We start from the raw sequence: 23,945 nt of genomic DNA on the forward strand, positions 1-23,945 counted from the left end.
ACAACACCATGCCCCCCACAAACTTCCTTTTCCTGCAATGCTGTGCTGGTGACCAACACCACAGTCTAACAGGTGACTCAAGCTGGGGTGATCAGGGGTGTTCAAATACGTCCCCTTCTCTTGGGCAGCACGACCAAGGTCTCCAAGACTCGTCAAGTCTACCTCCCCCCAAAGCAAATCTTTCTCCTCTGTCTCAAAACTTGGCTACAAATTTAGTTCAAGCATCAAGCATTCACTTGTACACTAGCCCTATAACAGCAAACTGTTCCCTTCCCCTCTCATCCTGCTCTCCCTTTTCAAGCAAATTTCTGTACTACCAGAAATTACTTTTCTGAAATTAGCTCAGAAACTTCTGATGATGTCTCACTTGTCCTGAAAACAAATTTAAATTCCTTCCTTGGTATGGCATACAAAGGACACTCCAGAGTTCATTCAGATTCTGCTTTCAGCCTGATTTCTCACCACCACCCTTTCATGTGCGACTCTACCCTTCACCAAGTCCTGAAGAGGCAGCACACATTCTTTCACTCCTTCGTGTCTTTGCATATCTATTCCTTCTGCCCAGAACACCTTTTCTCCCTCTTGCTTCAAAGATTGTCACTTAACCTTTCAAGACCACTCAGACATTTCCTTTTCTGTGAAACCTTTCTGGATTTCTCCAGTAGAGACAGCATCCTATGGCTAGTGCTGTCCCACTCAGGATTTGACCATAAACAGGTGCTAAATTATGATTATTTTGTTGAATCATTTAAAAACATGGTTTAATAATGGAAAACTGCATCTGACTGAACAAGATTCAGATATTAAATACCTTCCAGTCTTTGGGATCAAGTGTTTTCAGCATGGGAAACTCTTCTAACTGCAATTCTTCATCTTCCGATTCCTCTGATAACTCTTTCTTATCCTCCAGTTCCTGAAAAGAGGCAGAAGCATTTCTGTTTCTCCTCTTAACAAAAGCTTCAAACCATCTTCCCACAGGTTCAACTTGACAGAGTGTTGAGGCTGTGAGTGAAAGTGTTAAGAGAGGCTTCAGTGTAATGCACAGAATAAATCTGTTCCAAGGCAATGAATATCAAACCACTGACAGCATAAGTATATAATTTTAAAACCATCAACTGAGAAACTAACTGCAGTAATCCAGTTAACATGAGGATAAGCAATAAATAATCATTTCCTAGTATTTACCGAGTTAACCAACATCTTCCAATTATCCGATAAAACAAGACAATCAGCGATATCAATAAATCGATACTTTTCTGAGAAAATGAGAGGAAGATGAGGGACAGGGAGAGATGTTTCTAACTGCCTTCTTTTTAGACTAGTGATTGTAATAAAGCAACAAATAATTATAAACTCATAAAGAGCCTCATCAAAAAAATCTAAAAACAACTCAAAATATTTCAATTATTAAAACCTGAATTTAGATAGCTTTCAAACATTTTAAGAATTCACTAGCAATGATTTTTTTCTGAGGGACAATTTTCAAGCAGCTAACAGGAATTTACTAATGAAACTGTGCTTTAGTGGAACAGCTCTGAAATCAAAAGCTCTGAATTTCAGCGTGGGTCTGATTATTAGTAGCTATCTGAAATGAGTCAGAGATGCCTTCAACTGTAAAATGGGAATACTTATCTGCTTCCTTGTAAAACTGGATGACAAACTATGAAAGCACTTTGAAAATCAAAGGAAAAAAGAAAGAAAAGTGAAGTCACTCAGTCGTGTCCGACTCTTTGCCACCCCATGGACTGTGGCCTACCAGACTCCTCTGTCCATGGAATTTTCCAGGCAAGAGTACTGGAGTGGGTTGCCATTTCCTTCTGCAGGGGATTTTTCAGACCCAGGGATTGAACTCAGGTCTCCTGCATTGTAGGCAGACCCTTTACCATCTGAGTCACCAGGGAAGCCCCAAACTGTTAAGTAAAAGTAAGTCTTTATCATTATTCCTGGGAAGTGCGGTAAGTCACTATACCTTTGTACATTAACAAAGAAAGGTAATTTGGGTCAGGAAAAAAGTGAGCATCTTGATTTTAATTTTATATTTCAAACAAAAGCAAAAAGCTGTATTATCTAATAATAACTCAGATTTAAGTCTTTCTTTGTATTGAATGGCCACAATTTTGTAAAACTAGTTCCACTTCTTTTTTACTTGAGTAGGAAAATTGAGGTTTCTTCTACCATTCACAGAAGATTCCAAACCACTATGTTCAATAAGTACGACCTGTGTGTGTAGTGCAGGTGTGGCTTTCAAGCCTTTCTATTTGCGAGATTACAGAGAAACCTCTGTAAGCAGGTACACAACATGTGCCGCGAAGTATGTCTGAAATCACATACAACAAGCGTCTGTATAAGTAGTTCTGATAATCAATGAAATCATTGAAACTAGAGACTCTTTAAATTTACAATACTATGACTATCCTGGGCTATAAATCTAAGAAGCTGCAGCAGCAGGGGAACTTTCTTTCTCTTAAAAAAACCCCCCAAACTGAAGACAGTTGATTTACATAGGACGTTTCACTTAATGACTGCCTTTAAAAGTCTGTCTACATGGGTCTTACCACCACCACACAGTGGTCTTTTCTTATCGAATATAAGGAGCACTGTTTGGGTGGGGATACCTAAAAAACAAAGCCGGAGCAGACGTACAGAGAGAGAGGTGTTTAAGTGAGCGCCGGCAGCAAAGCTTTGTAGGGGCTCAGGCACGTGGGGAGCTCGCTGCGGGCAGTTTCTTGCCTTAGGCAAGGAGATGCTTTTAAGAACCTTTTTAGGGTACTGAAGGGTTCGGTTCCGAACTGCTCCGCCGGATCCATGAGTCAGCAGCAGCGACACGAGGAAGAAATTGCGGGGGCAGAAGGAAGACGCCCCCCTCCCTCCTTCCTTCCAGTCCGGGGAAGGACTTCTGTGTAACAGGGAGCAAAAAGACACTCGTGACGTCGCAGCCCCGCACTCGATAAGCTAGCTGCCACGGGCAAGGAGAGAGAGGTTACGGGGTCACCAAGGTGGAGGACCGAAGAGAGCGGCGGCTGAGGCTAGACGGAGCCGGGGCTGAGTGGGCACGTACCAGAGGTCAGAGCGTGGGTGATGGCGGTGCCCTGGCCGTCTGCAGCGCTTGGCAGGAGCAGCATGATGACGCCGGAGCCAGCCCCGCGGGCGCAGCGGCTCGCGTCCCAGGAGGAGGGCGCTTAGAGTCCCTCCAGCTCTACCTCTCTGTCCGAGCCTCGCGCCTTGGCTCGACGAGGTCCAGGAACCGGCGCATGGAGACTGCTAATAACTACTTCCGGGATGAATCCTTCGTGGTGCGTAGGCCAATCCCACCCCCATTCCCCTCAGCCAACGTGTGCGGCTGCCTTGGTCCTCTACTGACTAACATCCGGGTGGGGACCAAGATTCACGCATGAAAGGTTCCTAGAATTATCTGTTTCCTGGTTTAAAAAAAAGATTAATTTCCGCTTCCAGTGCAATACATAGAACATGATTTTCTAAAGCAGCTCTTACTATATTCTTTTCCTGTTTAAGTTACTACTACTTTATTAGTCTGAATGTAACCGTTCATTTTTGTAGTAGCTCTACTTGTATAAAAAGTGAAAAGAGGTGTACAAATTAGTACTGAGAATAACTGTTACAGCCTATACGTTTACAGAGAATTCTGTACATACAACTCTAATGCAATTATGTTTACCTAAATAATAATAGAAAGTGAAAGTTGTTTAGTCATGTCTGACTCTTTGCAACCCCATCAACTATACAGTCCATGGAATTCTCCAGGCCAGAGTACTGGAGTGGGTAGCCTTTTCCTTCTCCAGAAATAATAGAAGCTAATGTTTGTTGTGCTGTTACTAGTTTACCCGTGGTATCTCATTTAACACTCCTATCATTTGCAGAAGAAACCCCTCTCAGTGTTAGATCCTAATCCAAGGCCAACAATCATTTTACACTGCTCTAGGAGCATTAAGTTTTCTTTCAGGATATTCCCAATTACAGGACTCTGAGACTAAATTGTTCATAAAGACATTTATACTTCAGCTGTATGATTCCTTCTAGGACTGAAGGAAAAAGCAAGAATTAGCAAAAGGAAAATGGGTGAAAATTCACAGACCCTCCCACCCCCCAACTCCCACTCCCATTAGCCCTGCCAGAGTATCTGGATTAGATTGTGCAAAAGAAAAGACTTGATGTACCCACTCTTCCTGCAAAGAGAACCAGAAATAAGCAAATTATAATCTAGGAATTAATTTTCATTGTTAAAATACATTGACTTTTACCTGTGTATGTCACATGACAAAACTGGTATTTCAAAACTAAGCTAATCAATTTCCCACTAAAACTCTTATTGACCCCTTTCTTTATTAATTTTCAGTTCAGTTTAGTTCAGTTGCTCAGTCGTGTCTGACACTTTGCAACCCCATGGACTGCACAGGCCTTCCTGTCCATCACCAACTCTTGGAGCTTACTCAAACTCATGTCCATTGAGTCGGTGATGCCATCCAACCATCTCATCCTCTATCGTCCCCTTCTCCTCCCTTCTTCAATCTTTCCCAGCATCAGGGTCTTTTCAAATGAGTCAGTTCTTCGCATCAGGTGGCCAAAGTACTGGAGTTTCAGCTTCAGCATCAGTCCTGCCAATGAATATTCAGGATTGATTTCTTTTAGGATGGACTGACTGGATCTCCTTACACTCCAAGGGACTCTTAAGAATCTTCTCCAACATCACAGTTCAAAAGCATCAATTCTTCAGCGCTCAGCTTTCTTTATATTCCAATTCTCACATCCATACATGAGCACTGGAAAAACCATAGCCTTGACTAGACAGACCTTTGTTGGCAAAGTAATGTCTCTGCTTTTGAATATGCTGTCCCAGGTTGGTCATAATTTTTCTTCCAAGGAGCAAGTGTCTTTTAATTTCATGGCTGCAGCCACCATCTGCAGTGATTTTGGAGCCCCCTAAAATAAAGTCTGACACTGTTTCCCCATCTATTTCCCATGAAGTGATGGGACCAGATGCCATGATCTTAGTTTTTTGAATGTTGAGCTTTAAGCCAACTTTTTCACTCTCCTCTTTCACTTTCATCAAGAGGCTCTTTATTAATGTAACCACTGTTAAAACAGTCTCCAAGGTTCAAGATAACATGACTCCATTTTCTTAATAATTTTTTCTCACACTTCTTCCATCCATTCTCATCATAACCTTTAAATTGTAGTGAAATCACATAAAATTCTCATCTTCACCATTTTAAAGTGTGCAGTTCAGTAGGGTTAGGTACATTCACTCTGTTGTGCACCCAATCTCCAGTACTCTTTTCATCTTGCAAAACTGAAACTCATGGTGTTAAATAGCAAGTCCCCATTTCCACCACCCCTGTGTCTCCATCAACCATCATTTAACTTTCCATCTCTGAATTTGACCCCTATAGGTAACTCCTATAAGTGGAATCATACACTATTTCCTCACAAGTGGTTATGTGTCAGATTTTTTCTTTTTAAGGCTGAATAATACTCCATTGTATGTACATCTTATTTATGCATTCATTTGTTGACTGGGTTGCTTCCACCTTTCAGGTATCATGAATAACGTTGCTATGAATATGGAGTACAACTATCTCTCTGAGACCCTGCTTGTGTGTATTCTTGTGTGTATACACCCAGAACTGGAATTGCTGGGTCATTTGACCATTCCATTTTTAACTTTCTGAGGTACTGCCATACCGTTTTCAATTGTAGTTACACCATTTTAATATTTCCATTTTCTCCACATTCTCACCAACACTCCCCCCCCACCCTTTTTCAAGATAATAACCATTCTAACAGGTATGAAGGGATGTTTCACAGTTTTGATTTGCATTTCCTCAGGGCCTAATGATGCGGAACATCTTTTCCTGTGCTTGTTGACTATTTGTAGAATTTTTTTGGAGAGATATCCATTCAAGTACATTGTCTATTCAAAGAATCAGGTTTTGTCCTGAGTTTTAGATTTTTCTATTCTCTTTGGAAGACACCACATAGCTTACAGGATCTTAGTTCTCCCACCAGGGATTGAACCTGGGCTCCCACAGTGAAAAAGCTCTGCATCCCAACTTCTGGACCTCCAGTTCTAACCTTTGGACCAAGTTTTAGTCCTTTATATATTCTGTATATTAACCCCTTATTAGATACATGACTTACAAGTGTCTTCTCCCATTCTGTAGGTTGCCTTTTCACTGCTGTGTACAGAAGGGTCAGGCTTTTTTTTTTTCCTCCAAATACTACAATTGTCTCCCAATTGCTCTCTTCTGTTCCTCATCTCCTAAATTCGTTTCTTTCAAAACCTGTTTTCCCTGACTTCCCTGTATCTGAAGACAGTACCACTCCTTAGCAGCGAGCTCAAAAATGGAAACAATTTACCTCCCCATCCGTTGTTAACATCAAATTAATGAACAACTCCTATTTACCTTCAGTCTATAAAACAAGCCACTACCCACTGCGAATCTAATAAGCCAGGTACTTTACAAACGTCTTGTTTAATACCTCCACTGAGGTCAAGAGGAAAATTAAAGCACAGAGATTAAAGAAGTTACCCCAAAGTATAGCGTAAATGACTAAAGCAGGATTTAAACTCAGCAACCTGAGTCTGTGTTGGTCTTGAAATCTGTTGCTGAGGGACCTCGCCACAGTGAGAGGCTGAAGGAGAGCGACGTTCGCCCTCAAACTGGGATATATTCCCCCTTTCCCGCTTCGCCGGGTGCAACGCCAGCGTGTGACCTCCGGGGCGCTCTTCGGCCTGGCGCCGCAGTGAAAAGGCCGCGGAGCCGGCTTTACTTCCGGTGAGGAAGGGAAAGGTGGGGGCACCACCGGAAGCGAGGAAGGTGCTGTGTAATCACCGAGGAGCTGAGGTATTTGGATCCCTTAAAATGCCTGATTACCTCGGTGCTGATCAGAGGAAAACTAAAGAAGATGAGAAGGACGACAAGCCCATCCGAGGTCAGTTGACACAGGCAGGGGCTCCAGGCCGCGTCAGGACCAGTCTTGGCCCGGCGTGGGGGGAGGGGAGTGGATTCCAGGTTGTCGTTGTGTCGGTGCGGCAGCCGGGTTAACCAGCTTTCAGTCCCACGTCCTGTGTTCATGTTTCGCTGATCGAAATTCTTATTCACATGCAGCTCTCAGGTCTTGAAGAAATCTCGCACTCCACTTGGTCTTGCAGGCCTTGAAAAGTTCCCCGCCTGGTGGTGGTTGCTTACCTGGACCCTCTTTTCCGTTCTTCCGCTCCCTCAAGTGACAACTTGCTGCTATCACTGCGTAGCCAGGATCCTGAGACATACTGTAAAAAAAAAAATTCTTTGACTAGGTAATGCACTCACATGATTCAAAACCCCAAAGAGAAGAAGATAAATTGAAAAGCGTCATCCTTGACCGCAGCCGTCTCTCCACAGAGGAAGCTGATTTTGCCATTTTGCCTCATCTTTCTATACGTTTTCTATGTACATACAAGCAAGTTTGCTTGTATATTCCTTTTCTATTTTAAAAAAGAAAAAGCATAAATGTAAATTTCTGTACATCTTTTTTTAAAAAAAATCTTAGTATGTTTTAAGAATTAGTTTATATCATTATATAGAGTCAGTGTGAATTGTATAGAATCCAAATTATTGGACTTTCAGTCACGTATGAATGAATTATCATTGATGGACATTTCGTTTTCTTCTAATCTGTTGGCCATTATAGAGCAATGAATAACCTTGTTCATGAGACTCTTACCACATGCACGGACACAAGCTGTAGGGTAGACTTTAGAAATGCAGTTGAATTTTTTCCGTTTTTGACATTTTTATAGACAGTGCTGGATTACTCTCCTTAGAGACCATACCACTTGACCCTTTACCTGCGACACTTTCGTTCATGATTTCTTTGCTTTTGTACTCTCATGTTTATGCTGTTTTGTTTCTTATAGGTTATTTTAAAATGTTCTTACAGTGGCTTTTTTGTGTGGTTTTTTTTTCTCTTAACTCTTTCCTTTCTGAACAAGTTCAGCCTCTCGTAGCACCCTTTCTTCTTAATAGTCACCCACCCCTCAAAGAAGCAGTTCCCCTCTACTTTCATGTCACTCTTTTTCCTTGAAAGAGGTGCTCAGTCACCCAGTGGAAAACAGTCGTTGATTTAACATTTCATGTATGTATTTCTCTGGATAAGTTATAATTCTAGAAACATATTAACAGGTTTGTCCCTTGGATACAGTTATAACTAACGTGTGTGGAATTTTTTGTGTTTCTAAATCCATGTCTTTATCTTAAAGAAACACTGAGACTAACATTCTTTTAGGTGAGAAAACTGATGCTCAGAGAAATTAGTGTTTTTTCCAAGGTAACTTAGCAAATGCATGACCCTGCTGGGACTAGTGCTCAAGTCATTTTGATTCTTAAAGTCTTTGGGCTCTCGGTTCTTGTTATGTCATATCACTCTGAAGCTATTTTATATAATGTTAAGAATCTGCCTTCGCCCAGTTAGATAAAAGTTCCTTCAGTCCAGGAACTAATTGATGGTTATCTTTATATCACTACAACTTTGCACAGTTCTTCTCAGTTGGCATACTTTGATTTGAACAGGAAAGAATTGTGAGCTCAAGTTTCTTTTGTTTGAATTTCATGTATTATCTCTCTTCTTTTAGCGCTGGATGAAGGGGATATTGCCTTGCTGAAAACTTATGTAAGTCCTTTCAGTATCTACGTAATACAGATATTTTGTGTTGAAGTAAGGACTCTTGTTGGTATTATCTTTCCAGAATAGTTAGAAGAGACTTTCAGCAGTTTAATCTCCACTGAAGAAAGTTATATATCTACAGTTTCTATCTAGACTAAATCAGAAGCTTATACATTATTTTTATCTATTTGTAATTAAAGTGTGATACAATATGGAAAGATATTGAAATAACTTACACAAAAATTTACTATATTGAAAATGTGTGAAAATGAATTAGCTGAAATGGTAAGTTTTAATGCATAGAAATGGGCCTCAATTTTAGATAATTTCAGGCATCATGTTGATTCGTTATCTTGCATGATGGTGTGTTGCCTGCTTGGGGAGTATAGGTTGGTTCAGGAATTGTTCTGAAAATGAGAAACTCTACTTTCATTTTACAAGCTTTAGGACAATAATAGCTATTACAAGTGTAACTTAAAAGTTTTTGTTAATATAGTTTAATAAATTGTTGATATCCTTTATCTCCTAGGGTCAGAGCACTTACTCTAGGCAGATCAAACAGGTTGAAGATGACATTCAACAACTTCTCAAGAAAATTAATGAGCTCACTGGTATAAATATATTTTATTCCTGTTTCCTTTCTTTATGTGTAATGTTTTAATTATATCTAAGGAGCAGAAATACAGATGTTACTCTTTAATCATACATTTTTAAAAAGTCATCCTTTACCAAAAACTATTTTATTTGCTACAAATAAATGTGCTATTCCTCTTATAAATAGTTTGTTTTCACTTTAAAAGCCAAAATAGAAGAGAATTCTTCCATAGAATCAGGGCCAAAGTTCCATATTAACCACAAAAATCCATTAATGAATATAACGGATATGCACTAATAACTAATACACTCTAAGTTTTTATTATTGTTTCCTTTTTTCTTTCATTTTTTGAAGTTTTTTATGTCTACTGTTAGTCATCCCTATCCTACTCTTAATTGCTAACAAGGAGTATTATAAAATCCAGTCTTCCAGATTTAAATTATGTATTATTTCTGCCCAAGTGTGTAAAGCAGTATATATAACTTTATTTTCACAGAGAATAAACTAAAAAATGAAATATAAAAAAAAATTCTCCTTATCTGTTAAGAGATTGGATCTCATTTAATAATCTCTTTCACTATTTCTACAAGCAAGTTTAATGCTTGGCGATTAAGAAACATTATCCTTTAAGCAAGTGATGTTTCTGTTGGTCAAGGCCAAGTTCAATAGACTCTAATTAACAAGTCAGAATTTCTTGAATAAAAATATAATTTTACATGGTATTTATTGCTTGAAGTAAGCAGACTGTGGCCTAGTAGTTGGAAACTTCTTCTTGAGAACTTGAGTGGCGAACTTTCATAGTATTTGACCTGCACAAAAAAATGTCAAACATGACATTACATTTTTGGCCTATGTGTACTCTGGGGCAGTAGTTTCACTTGGGGTGATCCCCCTAGGACATGCGGCAATATCTGGACTCTCTTGATTCTCCTATCTTGAGGGGGAAGTGGTGCTAGTGATGTAGTGGCTAGAGGCCAGGGATGCTCCCAGCCATTCTGGAATGCACAGGACCACACCAGCAACCAGTTACTCAGTCCGAAATGTTAGTATTGCTGAGGTTGAGAAAGCTTGCAGTACATTTCAGTGAGTGTTGTGATATTTCTTTATGTAGGTATTAAAGAGTCTGACACTGGCCTGGCCCCACCAGCACTCTGGGATTTGGCTGCGGATAAGCAAACACTCCAGAGCGAACAGCCTTTGCAGGTTGCGAGGTATGCATAGTGGTCTCTGGAAATTTATTTTTTATCTGTACTTTTGAGTATAAGGCAATAGTTCATAAAGAATTTTTATTCCATATTCCAAGTAAATAAAGCTTTCTCCAGAAGTATCTGGGGTTAAAATTTTATGCTTTTAGTAATAATTCAAGAAATAGGCAAAGACATAATCATATAAAAGATTTAAATGATACAGGAAAATACAGAGCAAAATGCAAAAACTTCCCTTTCCCTCCTCACTGTTCGTAAGTGATGATGTTCAGGCATCAGTGCTCCTTTGAACACTCGTGTTAAATATTTTTCTGTGGGTGTGCATACATACCTACAGCATAGCTGACTAGAAGTGCAATGGGGACAGAGGTATTTACCGTTTAGAAATGTGTGGAGGAAAAAATGGTTCGGCCAGTTTAAACTCTAAACCAAAAGGTTTTGAGGGAAATGTATGTTTGCCTGATCAGTGTTAAGATACATGATTATTGATTTCTGCACTTTTGCCATTTGGGCAAAAAACCCAGCTCACTTTAATTTGTATTGTGCTGATGACTAGTATACCTACTTCTTATTACTTCTTTAACGTTTTTTTATCTGTGCTGCTGGGCTCCCGTGTCCTTCAGTGTGTAGGTTTTCTTGAAACTATTTGTGAATGATTTCTTTCCATTCTCTTGGTCCTCTGTTTTGGACTTCTGTTACTGATACTGGATTGTTTGGATACACTAATCTTTCTTTCCTGCTTTTCTGTGTCTTTTTGCTCTACTTTTTTGTGATCTTTTCTGAACTTTGAGTCCATGTATTGATTTTGTTCCCCCTCTCACTTCAGTTTTTAATTTCTGGAGCTCTTCTTTCTTTCAGTGTATATGTTTTGTTGCTTTTTGAATGTCCTGTTCTCATATCATGGTCATAATATGTTGTCGTGTCTAAGGAAGCTAAGGCTAAATTGGAAGGTTTCTGTTTCCTCTAAGATGGTTTTTCCCTCTTTTCTTGCTTGGTGTCTTTTTTTTTTAATTGGAGGCGAATTACTTTACAATATTGTGGTGGTTTTTGCCATACAGTCACATGAATCAGCCACGGGTGTGCATGTGTCCCCCATCCTGATCTGCGCCCCCTCTACTCCCTCTGTATCCCATCCCTCTGAGTTGTCCCAGTGCATCGGCTTTGCCCCGTTTCATGCATCAAACTTGGACTGGTCATCTGTTTCACATATGGTAATATACATGTTTCAATGCTATTCTCTCAAGTCATCCCACCCCCGCCTTCTCCTACAGAGTCCAAAAAGCTGTGTTTTACATGTGTCTCTTGCTGTCTTGCATATAGGGTTGTCATTACCATCTTTCTAAATTCCATACATATGTGTATTGATATACACATGATACAGAATTAATATACAATATTGGTGTATTTCTTTCTGACTTACTTCACTCTGTATAATAGGCTCCAGTTTCATCCACCTCATTAGAACTGACTCAAATGTGTTCCTTTTTATAGCTGACTAATATTCCATTGTGTATATGTACCACAGCTTTCTTATCCATTCGTCTGCTGATGGACATCTAGGTTGCTTCCATGTCCTGGCTATTGTAAACAGTGCTTCAATGAACACTAGGGTATACGTGTCTCTTTCAGTTCTGGTTTTCTTGGTGTGTGTGCCCAGCAGTGGGATTGCTGGGTCGTGTGGCAGTTCTGTTTACAGTTTTGTAAGGAATCTCCACACTGTTCTCCATAGTGGCTCTGCTGGTTGGCGTGGTGTGTGTCTTTTATGCTAGATGTCTGACAATCTTTGGCTTCTGTTTTAGTGGGAGGCAAAAAAGCTGATAGATGCTCTAGATTCGGCAGTGAAGCATGTCTGCCCTAAACATCACCGTAGCTTGTATGGTTGACTGTTTAGCTGGCGAGCCTGCAATGTCAGTATCTTTAGATCTTTTCACTTGGACGGTCATTTTCCCTAGAGCAGTTGTCCTCTGTCTCCTGTTGTTTCCAGTCTCCAGTATTTTGGAAGAACAATGGAGGTAGGGGTCTAGGGAATGTCAGCAGCAGGTTCACTTAGGTTTAATTACGCTTCCCCTCTTCTCCACACCTGCCTCATTTTCAGTCAAGTTAGCACCACCACTACCACCCTCCTGCCCCTTGCCCCAGCATTTCTTGATAGCTTCTGTTTTACTCTCTGCCGAATGTTTTCATCACCTCCAAATGAAACCCCAAACACATTAACTGTACCTATTCCCCTTTCTCTTTGGACATGGCAGCTGCTAATCTACTCTATCCGTATGGATTTGCCTATCCTGGACATTTCATGTAAACGAGATCATGTAGTGTATCACCCTTTGTTTCTGACTTTAGTGTCACATAATGTTTTAAGCTTCATTCATGTTGTAGCTTGTATCAGAACATCATTCTTTATAGCCAAATAATATTCCAGTCCAATTTCTCTCTTCATTGGTATTGTCTGTTTGGTGAGACCTTGTTCTCACACTTCCCACTAATTCTTTAGACATGGTTTCCTTTGGTTTTCAAAAAAAACATTTATGACACGGATTAAAGATTCTGTTTAGTAAGACCAGTGTCTTCCCTTGAACTGCCTTTCCCCTGTGTATGGGCGGTATCTTACTTCTCTTTGTGTCTCATAACTGATGGAAATTGGATGTCAGTTTTGGAACCCAGATTTCTCCTTTCCCCAGGGTTTGTTCCTGTTGTTTTGAAGTTTTTTGGTCAGCCTCTTGTTATCGCCAACTGGTAAATGCTGCTTCAGCCAGTTGATGTTAAATAACTGCCACTGATTGTTTCCAATAAATGCCCTGTGGGGAGGGCATCTATAGACAGTGAACTCTGAGTCAGGTCAGATAGAAACAGATCCTGAGAATGGGGCTTTTTAGCCAGTTGTCAGACAGGTCAGGAGTTCTCTGAGGCTGGGCTTTTGGAGGAGCTCCATTTCTTCATCCCTGCCTTCCCTCAGGAAGGCTGCTTGTTTCCACCTTTACCATGGCTGAGAGGCTGTTGGCTTTCAAGTCTTCTGCAGAGGTGGGGAGAGGGCTATGGGATTAAAGTGAGTTTAAATGCAAAACACTCACTGTTCTTACTGGGATTTAGCCTTTTTATTTTTTTTTTTCCAAACCTGTAGTTAATTTCCAGAATTCTGAGAATGTTGATTTGGACTATTTTTGCCAGTGTTCTCTTTGCTTTTAAGGATGAGCAGGTTTTCAAAACTCCTTACTTCAGTGTTCTGCAAGTTGAGGTCCCTGTATATATACTTTCTCAGCTGAGGATTAAAAAAATCTGTATCTGTGTTGGCAGGGTCTGTCAGATAAAGTAGTAATAGATACTTTATATAAAATTATACTTCCCTGGTAGACTTTGGCTAATAACAGAAAATGGAGTCCTGTCCACAATTTATGCTGCAAGGACAAAGCATTCTTTACCTTATTCTTCAGTTCAGTTCAGTTCATTTCAGTCGCTCAGTCATGTCCGACTCTTTGCGACCCCATGAATTGCAGCATGCCAGGCCTCCCTGTCCATCACCATCTCCCGGAGTTCACTCAAACATGTCCATCAAGTTGGTGATGCCATCCAGCCATCTCATCCTCTGTCGTCCCCTTTTCCTGCTGCCCCCAATCCCTCCCAGCATCAGAGTCTTTTCTAATGAGTCAACTCTTCGCATGAGGTGGCCAAAGTACTGGAGTTTCAGCTTTAGCATCATTCCTTCCAAAGAACACCCAGGACTGATCTCCTTCAGAATGGACTGGTTGGATCTCCTTGCAGTCCGAGGGACCCTCAAGAGTCTTCTCCAACACCACAGTTCAAAAGCATCAATTCTTCGGTGCTCAGCTTTCTTCACAGTCCAACTCACATCCATCCATGACCACAGGAAAAACCATAGCCTTGACTAGACGGACCTTTGTTGGCAAAGTAATGTCTCTGCTTTTCAATATACTATCTAGGTTGGTCATAACTTTTCTTCTAAGGAGTAAGCATCTTTTAATTTCATACCTTACTCTTAGCTCTGCCTAAATGCACATTCCAGAGACTATTTTGTATTTCTCTGTATTTGTTGTAATAGCTTATAAGCTTTTTCTCATATGAGTTCTGTTTGTTTTTGTGTTTCTTCTGTAAGCAGATAGTATAGCAAATAGGGAATAGATTACTTTCTCCTGTAATGTATGCTGCTGCTGCTGCTAAGTCACTTCAGTCCTGTCCGACTCTGTGTGACCCCATAGACGGCAGCCCACTAGGCTCCTCCATCCCTGGGATTCTCCAGGCAAGCACACTGGAGTGGGTTGCCATTTCCTTCTCCACCTGTGATGTATGTGGGATAGCAAATTCACCTTCACCATAACCCATAGGAAGAAATATATTTAAGTTAAAAATAGCAGCAACAGTTAGAATGAGTTTGAAATATAAACTCAGGGAAAAATGAAAACACACTTATTACATGATAGAAGACGAGATGACTATCTTTTAATGAGAAAAATAAAAAGGAGAATACCGGAAGATACAGAGGAGTATCACTAATAAAGGGATATAGTTATAAAAATCAGGAAAGGGAACTTCCTAATGATGAACTATTTGGGTTTAATTTTCCAGGGGAATATATCTTCTGAAATTTTAGTGGCTTGACTAAAGCTGAGCAGACCCTTGGGATTGAGCATATTCTGTAGCGAAGGATCCTTCACAGTGGCCCAGTTTCTGCAGTTTACACCTGCTCGGTAGTGTACTGCTTGCCCAGGAGAGAATCCAGTTACTTGAGTTCATTATTAGTGGTTCAGGTTCCTTACTCTAATCAAGCCTTTTGCCATGTTAGATGCACAAAGATAATCAATGCTGACTCAGAGGACCCGAAGTACATCATCAATGTGAAGCAGTTTGCCAAGTTTGTGGTGGACCTCAGTGATCAGGTAGCACCTACCGACATTGAAGAAGGGATGAGAGTTGGGTAAGATTTCTATCTACAGTGAATACTCGTCTTTCATTAAAAATGCCCTGTCACATTCATGTCCTTGACTTTCTTTTGAGTGAATGAACTGGGTGTCATGGAATACCAGGGGGTGATCTAGTAGAGGACTGTGCTTGAACATCCTTTCTTCTGCATCTGCTTCCTGACCTCCCACCCCTACTTAGCCTTTCATGGCCTCAAATATCAGGGTTAAAGTAAGTACAGAATTTTAGAGTTGAGCTTGCTGGTCTATTTAAGGTAACATGGTGTAGGTGGAGGAAGCATCTGCCCTAGGATGGTTATAGGACTAAGTGAGTTAATGTAATTAATGTATATAGAACACATGATAATTCAGTCTATTTTTTTGCATGTGTTACTGAGTTATGAGTTACGAGTTACTGAGTTAAAGAGTTCTGTCTTTTTCTAACCTCTTTAGTGTGGACAGAAATAAGTACCAGATTCACATCCCATTGCCTCCTAAGATCGACCCAACAGTCACCATGATGCAGGTAAGAAACTGCAGGAGGGAGAAGGGGCGGTGTGAATCTGACTACAGTCGCATTAGTATCAACAAGTGCTGAAAGTTTTAACTGATAAAAAATATCAATGTGTACACATACACTGAAGAGTTGCCAACATTTTAAAAATAATTTTTCAGGTGAGAAAGTCTTTATCAGTTTTTTACTAGTTTGTCTCTCACTTAGTGTTATAACAGGTGGTATAGCTTGTGAGTCTAGGACACTGGCAGTGTATTCAATTTTTATTGAAATTCTTACTTGGTGTAAGTCTTGATTTTTCTTTAGGGTATTGGGTCTACTCTACTGGATAGAACAGTTAGTATTCAAAAGTGTGTGGCTCTATGTTGTACATTTTCATCCTTCTCATAGGTGGAGGAAAAACCTGATGTTACGTACAGTGATGTGGGTGGCTGTAAGGAACAGATCGAGAAACTTCGAGAAGTAGTTGAGACCCCACTGCTTCATGTAAGTGGCTGAGACTGTTTCTTTTTAAATTTCTTTGTACAAAGATATGACAGCCTTTTGCCTACTGTGCACTAAAGTTCTGCTTATATATTCATTTTAGATATTTTTATTTTCCTGAATAAAAAATTTTGATGGGGTAGAGGGTAAAGGTGTAGAGAACTGGTAAGTTCCAGAAGAGAAGGCAAAAGGATTGAGCAGCCAACCCAATTCAAAAAAGAAAAATCTATTTAGAGTGACAAAGGAGGTTGAGATATAACCTTTATAAATGTTATAGGTAAGTTATTATAAAAGAAGTAGTGTGTTTCAATGATATCAAGAAGAAATGGGCTTAAATTGAATCAAATTAAGCTTAGAGGATAATGCAAAAAACCAAGATACTAAATATGAGATAATACTTTTGTTAAACTTTTTTTTTTAATTAGGGGAAAAAAGTGTTTTTGTTAACCCTGGATAGTAGGATATCTTTAAAAGCCATTCAGCCTTGGGTATTAATGAGTCTGGATCTTATGTCATAGAATAAGTAAAATTCTTATTTAGATCAAATACATAAATTGTGGACTTAATAATTTTGGCTTAAAAATACTGATGTAGAGATAGTCCTGTTTTTATTATAGAGAGGTGGTAAGTGTGAAAATTATGTCTCCATCACAGCCAGAGAGGTTTGTTAACCTTGGCATTGAGCCTCCCAAGGGTGTGCTGCTCTTTGGTCCACCGGGTACCGGCAAGACACTCTGTGCTCGGGCAGTTGCTAATAGGACTGATGCTTGCTTCATTCGAGTTATTGGATCTGAACTTGTACAGAAGTATGTTGGTGAGGTAAAGTAAATTGATTATAATCAAGGAATATGTAGCTCTATGAAAGATTTATAAAGCATAGATGAAATTAAAATGGTGATTCCACATTGAAAGCTTGAGACCTGAAATGTTTTGATTGATGGATTGTAATTAGTAGTTAGAAGTCTAGAAGCCACTAGTCTTCCCTTGTAGTTATTTGGAAATAAACAACTGCTTAACATTTTTAATCAGTATGCTCCCTACTGAAGGGTACCATTTTCTACAGATGTGGTTTATAAGATAAATACCCCAGTAATGCCCAGAGAATGTATTAGAAAGTGTTCACTTCAGGGGCCGTGTTTTATGTTCTTTTGAAAAAGAGACTGGAGATTGTCTATGTATGTGGGGGACGGTGTATGTACACATACAAACAGACATTTTTTTTTTATTAGGGAGTAAGTTTAGGGCTGAATATATTACATTGAAATGTTAATGATTAGTATACTTACAATGAGAATTAGAAAAGGTTCTTCATATGTGGAGATATACTTTTATTCTTTGATCAAAACTTACAGATCAAATTCAGTGGTCAGAAATGCCAAGTGATCAGATTCTTTCATTTCTTCAAGTTTTTATTGATTGAAATGGTCCCTTTATTCAATTGTGTTAATTTGATCTCGTCTTAAAGTTATTGACTATTTAATGAGTACAGAATCATGAAATTACTTAATAGTGCTTTAAACCTAGTGAGATTAATTTGATGGAATAGGTAACACACTTCAATCTTTGTGAGAAAATTTTAGGTAATGACAGTTGAGGATGCTTGTAGGAAATACTGAAAAGGTTGAAGCATAACTTCCTAAGAAGATTTTAAACCAGGTCTGAATTAACAAATTATTTTTTTCATTAGGGGGCTCGAATGGTTCGAGAGCTCTTTGAAATGGCCAGAACAAAGAAAGCCTGCCTTATCTTTTTTGATGAAATTGATGCTATTGGAGGTATGAATGGTATCTTAGAGAACTTTAAGACTGAGTTTCATGAGGATTCTGTAGTAGTATGTGTGGAGGTCCCTGACATGTTAATCTTGTATGAAGTTTTGATTCCGACTCTTTCATGAGCTTTGGCACGTGAGAGCTACAGATCTAATAGTAGGACTACGCCATAAAGGGGAAAAGCGTTAAATAGCATCCGTATTTCTCAAAGTCTTTATCTTTGAACTTTCCCAATTTCATTCACAGAACTCGTATTTTCATACTTTGGCAACTCCTTAATTGAGATACAGCTTCACTTAATTGGATCAGAAAGCAGTTGAGGCATAATTGGTAGTAGTTCATAAAATGTACATAAAATAATATTACTGGCTTCATAGATTTGATGAAATACAATATTAGCTGTGCGATCTAAACAAGTTGTCTTAACTAACTCTGAGCTCCAGTTTGCTTCTCTTATAAAAAGAATAATTACAGCTTTATTTCATGGGTTTTTGAGAAGCTTGAAATAAGTAAGAAATGTGGTAGACTCTGAAAATTCCATACTGTTTTATTGTTCCTTGGCTGTTGTTACAATCTATACAAGTAATAGTCCCTGTTAGCTGCAGAAGTGTTCTATCACTAGACAGTTGTGATTTAATGAACTCAGTGACGAAAAAAAATATAGTGGACACTGTAACAGTGGTTGGGGACTGTGGTTGTTAGCCTTGCTTTTAGACTCGATGGGTATCGTGGGCTTTGGACATTCTTCTCTAAATGTTCAAGGGCCGTAATTTGACCAGTCTATAGATGTGGTGTGGTGACCCTGATGTCATTTTTGTAATACCTTTGGAATAAGCGTTATGATGTGAGGATGCTCTGAATCCGTGGTTTCCAAAGTGGATTTTAATAAAACTGTATTAAGGTGAAAGTGAAGTTGCTCAGTTGTGTCCGACTCTATGTGACTCCATGGACCATAGCCTACCAGGCTCCTCCGTCCATGGGGTTTTCCAGGCAATGGTACTGGAGTGGGTTGCCATTTCCTTCTCCAGGGGATCTTCCCAACCCAGGGATCAAACCCGGGTCTCCTGCATTGCAGACAGACGCTTTACCCTCTGAGCCATCAGGGAAGTCCATATTAGGGTACAGTTTTGTATAAAACTGTATTAGGGTACTAGAAGAAAATACTTGGATTTTGGTTCATGTTTAATCTCATTTAACAATTTTTCATTTTGGTGTTTGATACTGTACATAATACATTAATGCAACACTATGTATTTGTACAATTTTAAAATGAATATATATATTTGGAGGTCGTTTTTTGTGCTATACTGATTGAAATGAAGGCGAGTATTGACACTGCTATTCTAATGTATCCGAATTGGTGTGATAGTAAGCTGTTACAGTTCTACTATATTATGGATTTAGCCATATTTTTGACAGTTTTACAAAAGCATGGCATTTTCTTACATTTAATCAAATACCATTATAGTGCTAAAGTTTGCATGTATTTTTGTTACCTAGTCCAGGTGTATGTTGTGTCAAATAAAAGAGGTGTTCTTGAGTGACTTAAAAAACAAAATTGCTTAAAGAAGATTTTAAAAAAATACTTATTTAAAGGAACCTATGTTAAATAAACCTATGATAGTTTAGTCACTCAGTCGAGTCCAACTCTTTGCGACCCCGTGAACTGCAGCACGCCAGGCCTTCCTGTCCATCACCATCTCCCGGAGTTCACTCAGATTCACGTCCATCGAGTCAGTGATGCCATCCAGCCATCTCATCCTCTGTCGTCCCCTTCTCCTCCTGCCCCCAATCCCTCCCAGCATCAAAGTCTTTTCCAATGAGTCAACTTTTCGCATGAGGTGGCCAAAGTGCTGGAGTTTCAGCTTTAGCATCATTCCTTCCAAAGAACACCCAGGGCTGATCTCCTTCAGAATGGACTGGTTGGATCTCCTTGCAGTCCAAGGGACCCTCAAGAGTCTTCTCCAACACCACAGTTCAAACGCATCAATTCTTTGGCGCTCAGCCTTCTTCACAGTCCAACTCTCACATCCATACATGACTACTGGGAAAACCATAGCCTTGACTAGACGGACCTTAGTCGGCGAAGTAATGTCTCTGCTTTTGAATTCTAATGGTTTTGTGTAATGCAGGCTGTTCTCACAGAATTTACTTACAACTGAGAGGTTCCTTTGGGCTGGAGGGCATGATATTCCCCAGAGAGTGCTTCTCTGAGTGAATGTGAAGATCACGTCTTTCCTCCTGTCTTCTCAGGGGCTCGTTTTGATGATGGTGCTGGGGGTGACAATGAAGTGCAGAGGACCATGTTGGAACTGATCAATCAGCTGGATGGGTTTGATCCTCGAGGCAACATTAAAGTGCTGATGGCTACAAACAGACCTGACACTCTGGACCCAGCACTCATGAGGCCGGGGAGACTGGACAGAAAGATTGAGTTTAGCTTACCTGATCTAGAGGTGGGAACATCATTTCACTGTAGAAAAGGGATTCTTTAAATTTTTTCCTTCCTGTGCTATTTTCCATTTTAACATTGTCAATTTCCCTGTTTTCAGGGTCGGACTCACATTTTTAAGATTCATGCCCGTTCAATGAGTGTTGAAAGAGATATCAGATTTGAATTGTTAGCACGACTGTGTCCAAATAGCACTGGTAGGTGGAAAGGTCTTGCTTCTGTTTTTCGGTCTGTCTGTCTGGGCTGCTTTCTTTAAGCCTGTTATTTTCTTTTGGTTTGAAAGGTGCTGAGATCAGAAGCGTCTGCACAGAAGCTGGTATGTTTGCCATCCGAGCACGGCGAAAAATTGCTACTGAGAAGGATTTCTTGGAAGCTGTAAATAAGGTCATTAAGTCTTATGCCAAGTTCAGTGCTACTCCCCGCTATATGACATACAACTGAGCCCTGGCAGTGTTTGCGAAAACATTTATTTTCATTGGAATCCTAACCATATACAGGTTTCTTAATAACCATTTCACATACAAAATAAATGGTTTTCAAAATTGTATGCTTTTTTCCCAGATGCCTTTTTTTTTCCTCTGCGGTACAGTAAAGGGTGATATCTAATGCCATTCGACAGAAAAGCTGTTTTTTGTCTCACTAACCATTTAAAGGTTCCAAATTGTAAAGTGCTCACTTTGACCACGTATGTTCTAGGCATATGCTGGCAGGGCGCTGCACCTACATTATCTCACTGTGTCTGCCACTGTGTCTGCCCAGTGAGGTGGATTTAACAGATGCAGAATTTTCCTAACTTGTTTCCTTGTCACAGAGCTGAGATTCGAGGCCAAGTTTAACTGCTCCAGCGCTGATGCTTCTATCCATAATACTCTTCTTCCCTCATCACAGTGGCCCATCAAGGCACACGATCACATGTTTCAATAGTTTTTTTTTTTTCCTACAATGTTGAATAATAAAGCTTTGGCTAAACTTTGTTTAAAGTGTAAGAAGCATCTGATGTAATGTGTTTTGCTTTGCCATTTAAGTTGATTTCAAATTAATTAAGGACTGTTGATATTAATGACTAGCAAAGTAGTAAAGTAGAATAATATATAATACATATTATTATATGTATTATAATAATATCATTTAGAAAATCCAGAATTGGCTTTATACAGAAGAGTACTTATACAGAAAGTACTTTAATGGTTTAAAATTTTGGTAAAGCTCCCATAAGAATTCTGGTCTACACTGAAGTATTTCTAAAATAAAAGTATTAGAATCCTAAACAAAGCTCTTTACAATTATTTCATGTACCGCCACCACCAAATTCCCTCCCTCTTTCACCACAATAACCCCCTTCTATGCCCCTCCCAAACACTGAGACCCAAACACAATAAAGAATATTTTTATTGTAGCTCAGTATTCACAAGTAATGCAAAATAGAGATGGATACATTGTAAATCACAGAAAAAATTGACAACATAGAAAATGCTCTAAGTGTTGCATTGAAATCTTTAAATAAAATTTTTAAGCAGAAAAATTAAAGCCATTCATTCATAAAATCCAACCAACATCCCTTCTCTTTTCATTATTGTGAACTTGATCAGAAACGCTTTTCCCTAAACCTGCTATAGTCTTTCAAGAAGTATGAAGTAAAGTGAACCATTTCCAAGTGATGCTTGTAAGTGAATACTAAAGATTTATGTTTTTGTTCTGTTTTGTTAGAACACACTCTTTAAAGTCTTAGCACTTGTTCATATATCACCACATACATCAGATGCACCAATTTGAAACAGCTCAAGTTGGATATGTGGTACTCAGGCCAAACCTGTTATAGGTTCTGAATAATCTTGACATCTCCATTACATGATGAAAATCTACTGGCCACACATCAAATCAGTACACAATGAATTATTTGAAAAATATGGGTGTTTCTGCCCAGACACATGCATGCAGATAGCATCAACACTAACTAGAGTAGCATGTCTGTATTCCATTTAAAAAGAAGAAAATAACACATTCACTGGTAACTGCCTCCACGTAAAATATGTATTTGTGTGTACAGACACCTGTTTACACATGTATCAGCATGCTGATAGAATACAAAGGATTTCTGACTTCAGAAAAATACTGTAATGACCTTTTAAATAACATTTTAAAAACGTGATTAAGATTTATAAAATTTAATTTCCACAAAGCCCAGGTTCATTGGTTAACATAAAGCTGAAATGCTATACACCAGTACAATGAAAAACCTGGTAAGGCAAAGTGGATTTTTGAGATGCTCAAACTATATTAAACCTAAGTCAGACAGCAGGCAAGTTACCTGGCTTGGAGTCCTGGCTTTTGAACGTTTTGCTATGGGAAGGAATTAAAAACCATTGTGTGCATTTTGGTCAGCTATATGTTTGGAGAATTAGATACTCAAACAAACTTTTATTAGCACTCAAACCACATTATCAAGAACCTACACACTGAATCCTAAAACCATTCCTAAAAGGTACACTAAAAAGGGACCAACAGCATTTTTGCACTCACTAAAGCATACAGTCTAACACCAAGGAAGTTGGGTTTGATTTTAGGATTTAAACTGATTAAAAGGGTGGGCTTCTTCACCATCATAAACTTCCTTCCTCATTCCCACTCAAGGGCACCTCCCAACATCGACACACACCTGCCCCCTGGCCGGCAGACTCTAGGTTTGCTACCCTCTCCAGTCACACAAGAGGGCGGTCTCATTTTCTCAACATGGACCTTTGTAGGCAGGCATCTTCTTTCTGTTAGACAGGTAAGGATGCAGGACCAAATACAAGGAGTGGATATTTTAGATGTTGCCTGAAAACTACAAAATGAGCTCGTAGGGCTGCAGAGGACCCATTCCCTTCACTGTTTCTCTTGAGTCCCTCTGCAGATGAGACTGGCATTGAGATCCCACTCTCAGCTGCTATGTGATTGTACAGTCGGTGTCTATGACACGAATGAGGAGTTTCCTGGGCCCTGGTTCACAATTGTTTGCAAACGTATTCCATCCAACTGTGAGACAGAGATGAACCATGGTCATATTGGCAGAGGATTTGAAAAAGACAACTTACTGCATGGGACCTTCCTGAAAACAAGGCGTTTCCATACTGCCATAAAATAAAGTAGTCTAGTCCCTATATCTATCAGTGGATTATGCTCTTTGATAGGGCAATAAGAATCTGAATTTGAACCTGGGCTAAAAAACAGAAAGATACAAACATAGAAGGATACACAGCTTTTAAGGTCCAGAAAGAATGCAGTAGAGATAAAATTTGATTGTAAGTATAAAAAGGTCAGGAAACTTCCCACTATATGAAACAAAAGATTCCAAAGTATTTACATATAGATTA

The 23,945-nt window shown here is 39.4% G+C and overlaps 2 protein-coding genes across 2 annotated transcripts in view; one reads left to right on the forward strand and one right to left on the reverse strand.

Annotated features, from left to right (window-relative positions):
• Window positions 1-3,263, reverse strand: part of DNAJC2 (DnaJ heat shock protein family (Hsp40) member C2) — a 30,657-nt gene extending 27,394 nt beyond the window's left edge. The window contains exons 1-2 of the mRNA XM_052638369.1: window positions 3,059-3,263; window positions 812-1,002 (exon numbers count right to left, since the gene is read on the reverse strand). Of these exons, the coding sequence (XP_052494329.1) occupies window positions 812-1,002; window positions 3,059-3,122 (255 nt within the window). The 5' untranslated portion in view covers window positions 3,123-3,263. The remainder of the gene's footprint in view (window positions 1-811; window positions 1,003-3,058) is intronic.
• Window positions 3,264-6,808: 3,545 nt separating this feature from the next.
• Window positions 6,809-21,136, forward strand: PSMC2 (proteasome 26S subunit, ATPase 2). The gene is made up of 12 exons (XM_052638372.1): window positions 6,809-6,951; window positions 8,630-8,667; window positions 9,191-9,272; window positions 10,368-10,467; window positions 15,260-15,391; window positions 15,828-15,900; window positions 16,279-16,374; window positions 17,026-17,190; window positions 18,059-18,146; window positions 20,394-20,596; window positions 20,693-20,789; window positions 20,876-21,136. Exons 1-12 carry the CDS (start codon window positions 6,882-6,884, stop codon window positions 21,031-21,033), a joined length of 1,302 nt encoding a protein of 433 aa, XP_052494332.1. The 5' UTR covers window positions 6,809-6,881; the 3' UTR covers window positions 21,034-21,136.
• The last annotated feature ends 2,809 nt before the right edge of the window (window positions 21,137-23,945 follow it).

Source organism: Budorcas taxicolor, chromosome 4, assembly GCF_023091745.1.
Source record: "Budorcas taxicolor isolate Tak-1 chromosome 4, Takin1.1, whole genome shotgun sequence".
Lineage (NCBI taxonomy): Eukaryota > Metazoa > Chordata > Mammalia > Artiodactyla > Bovidae > Budorcas > Budorcas taxicolor.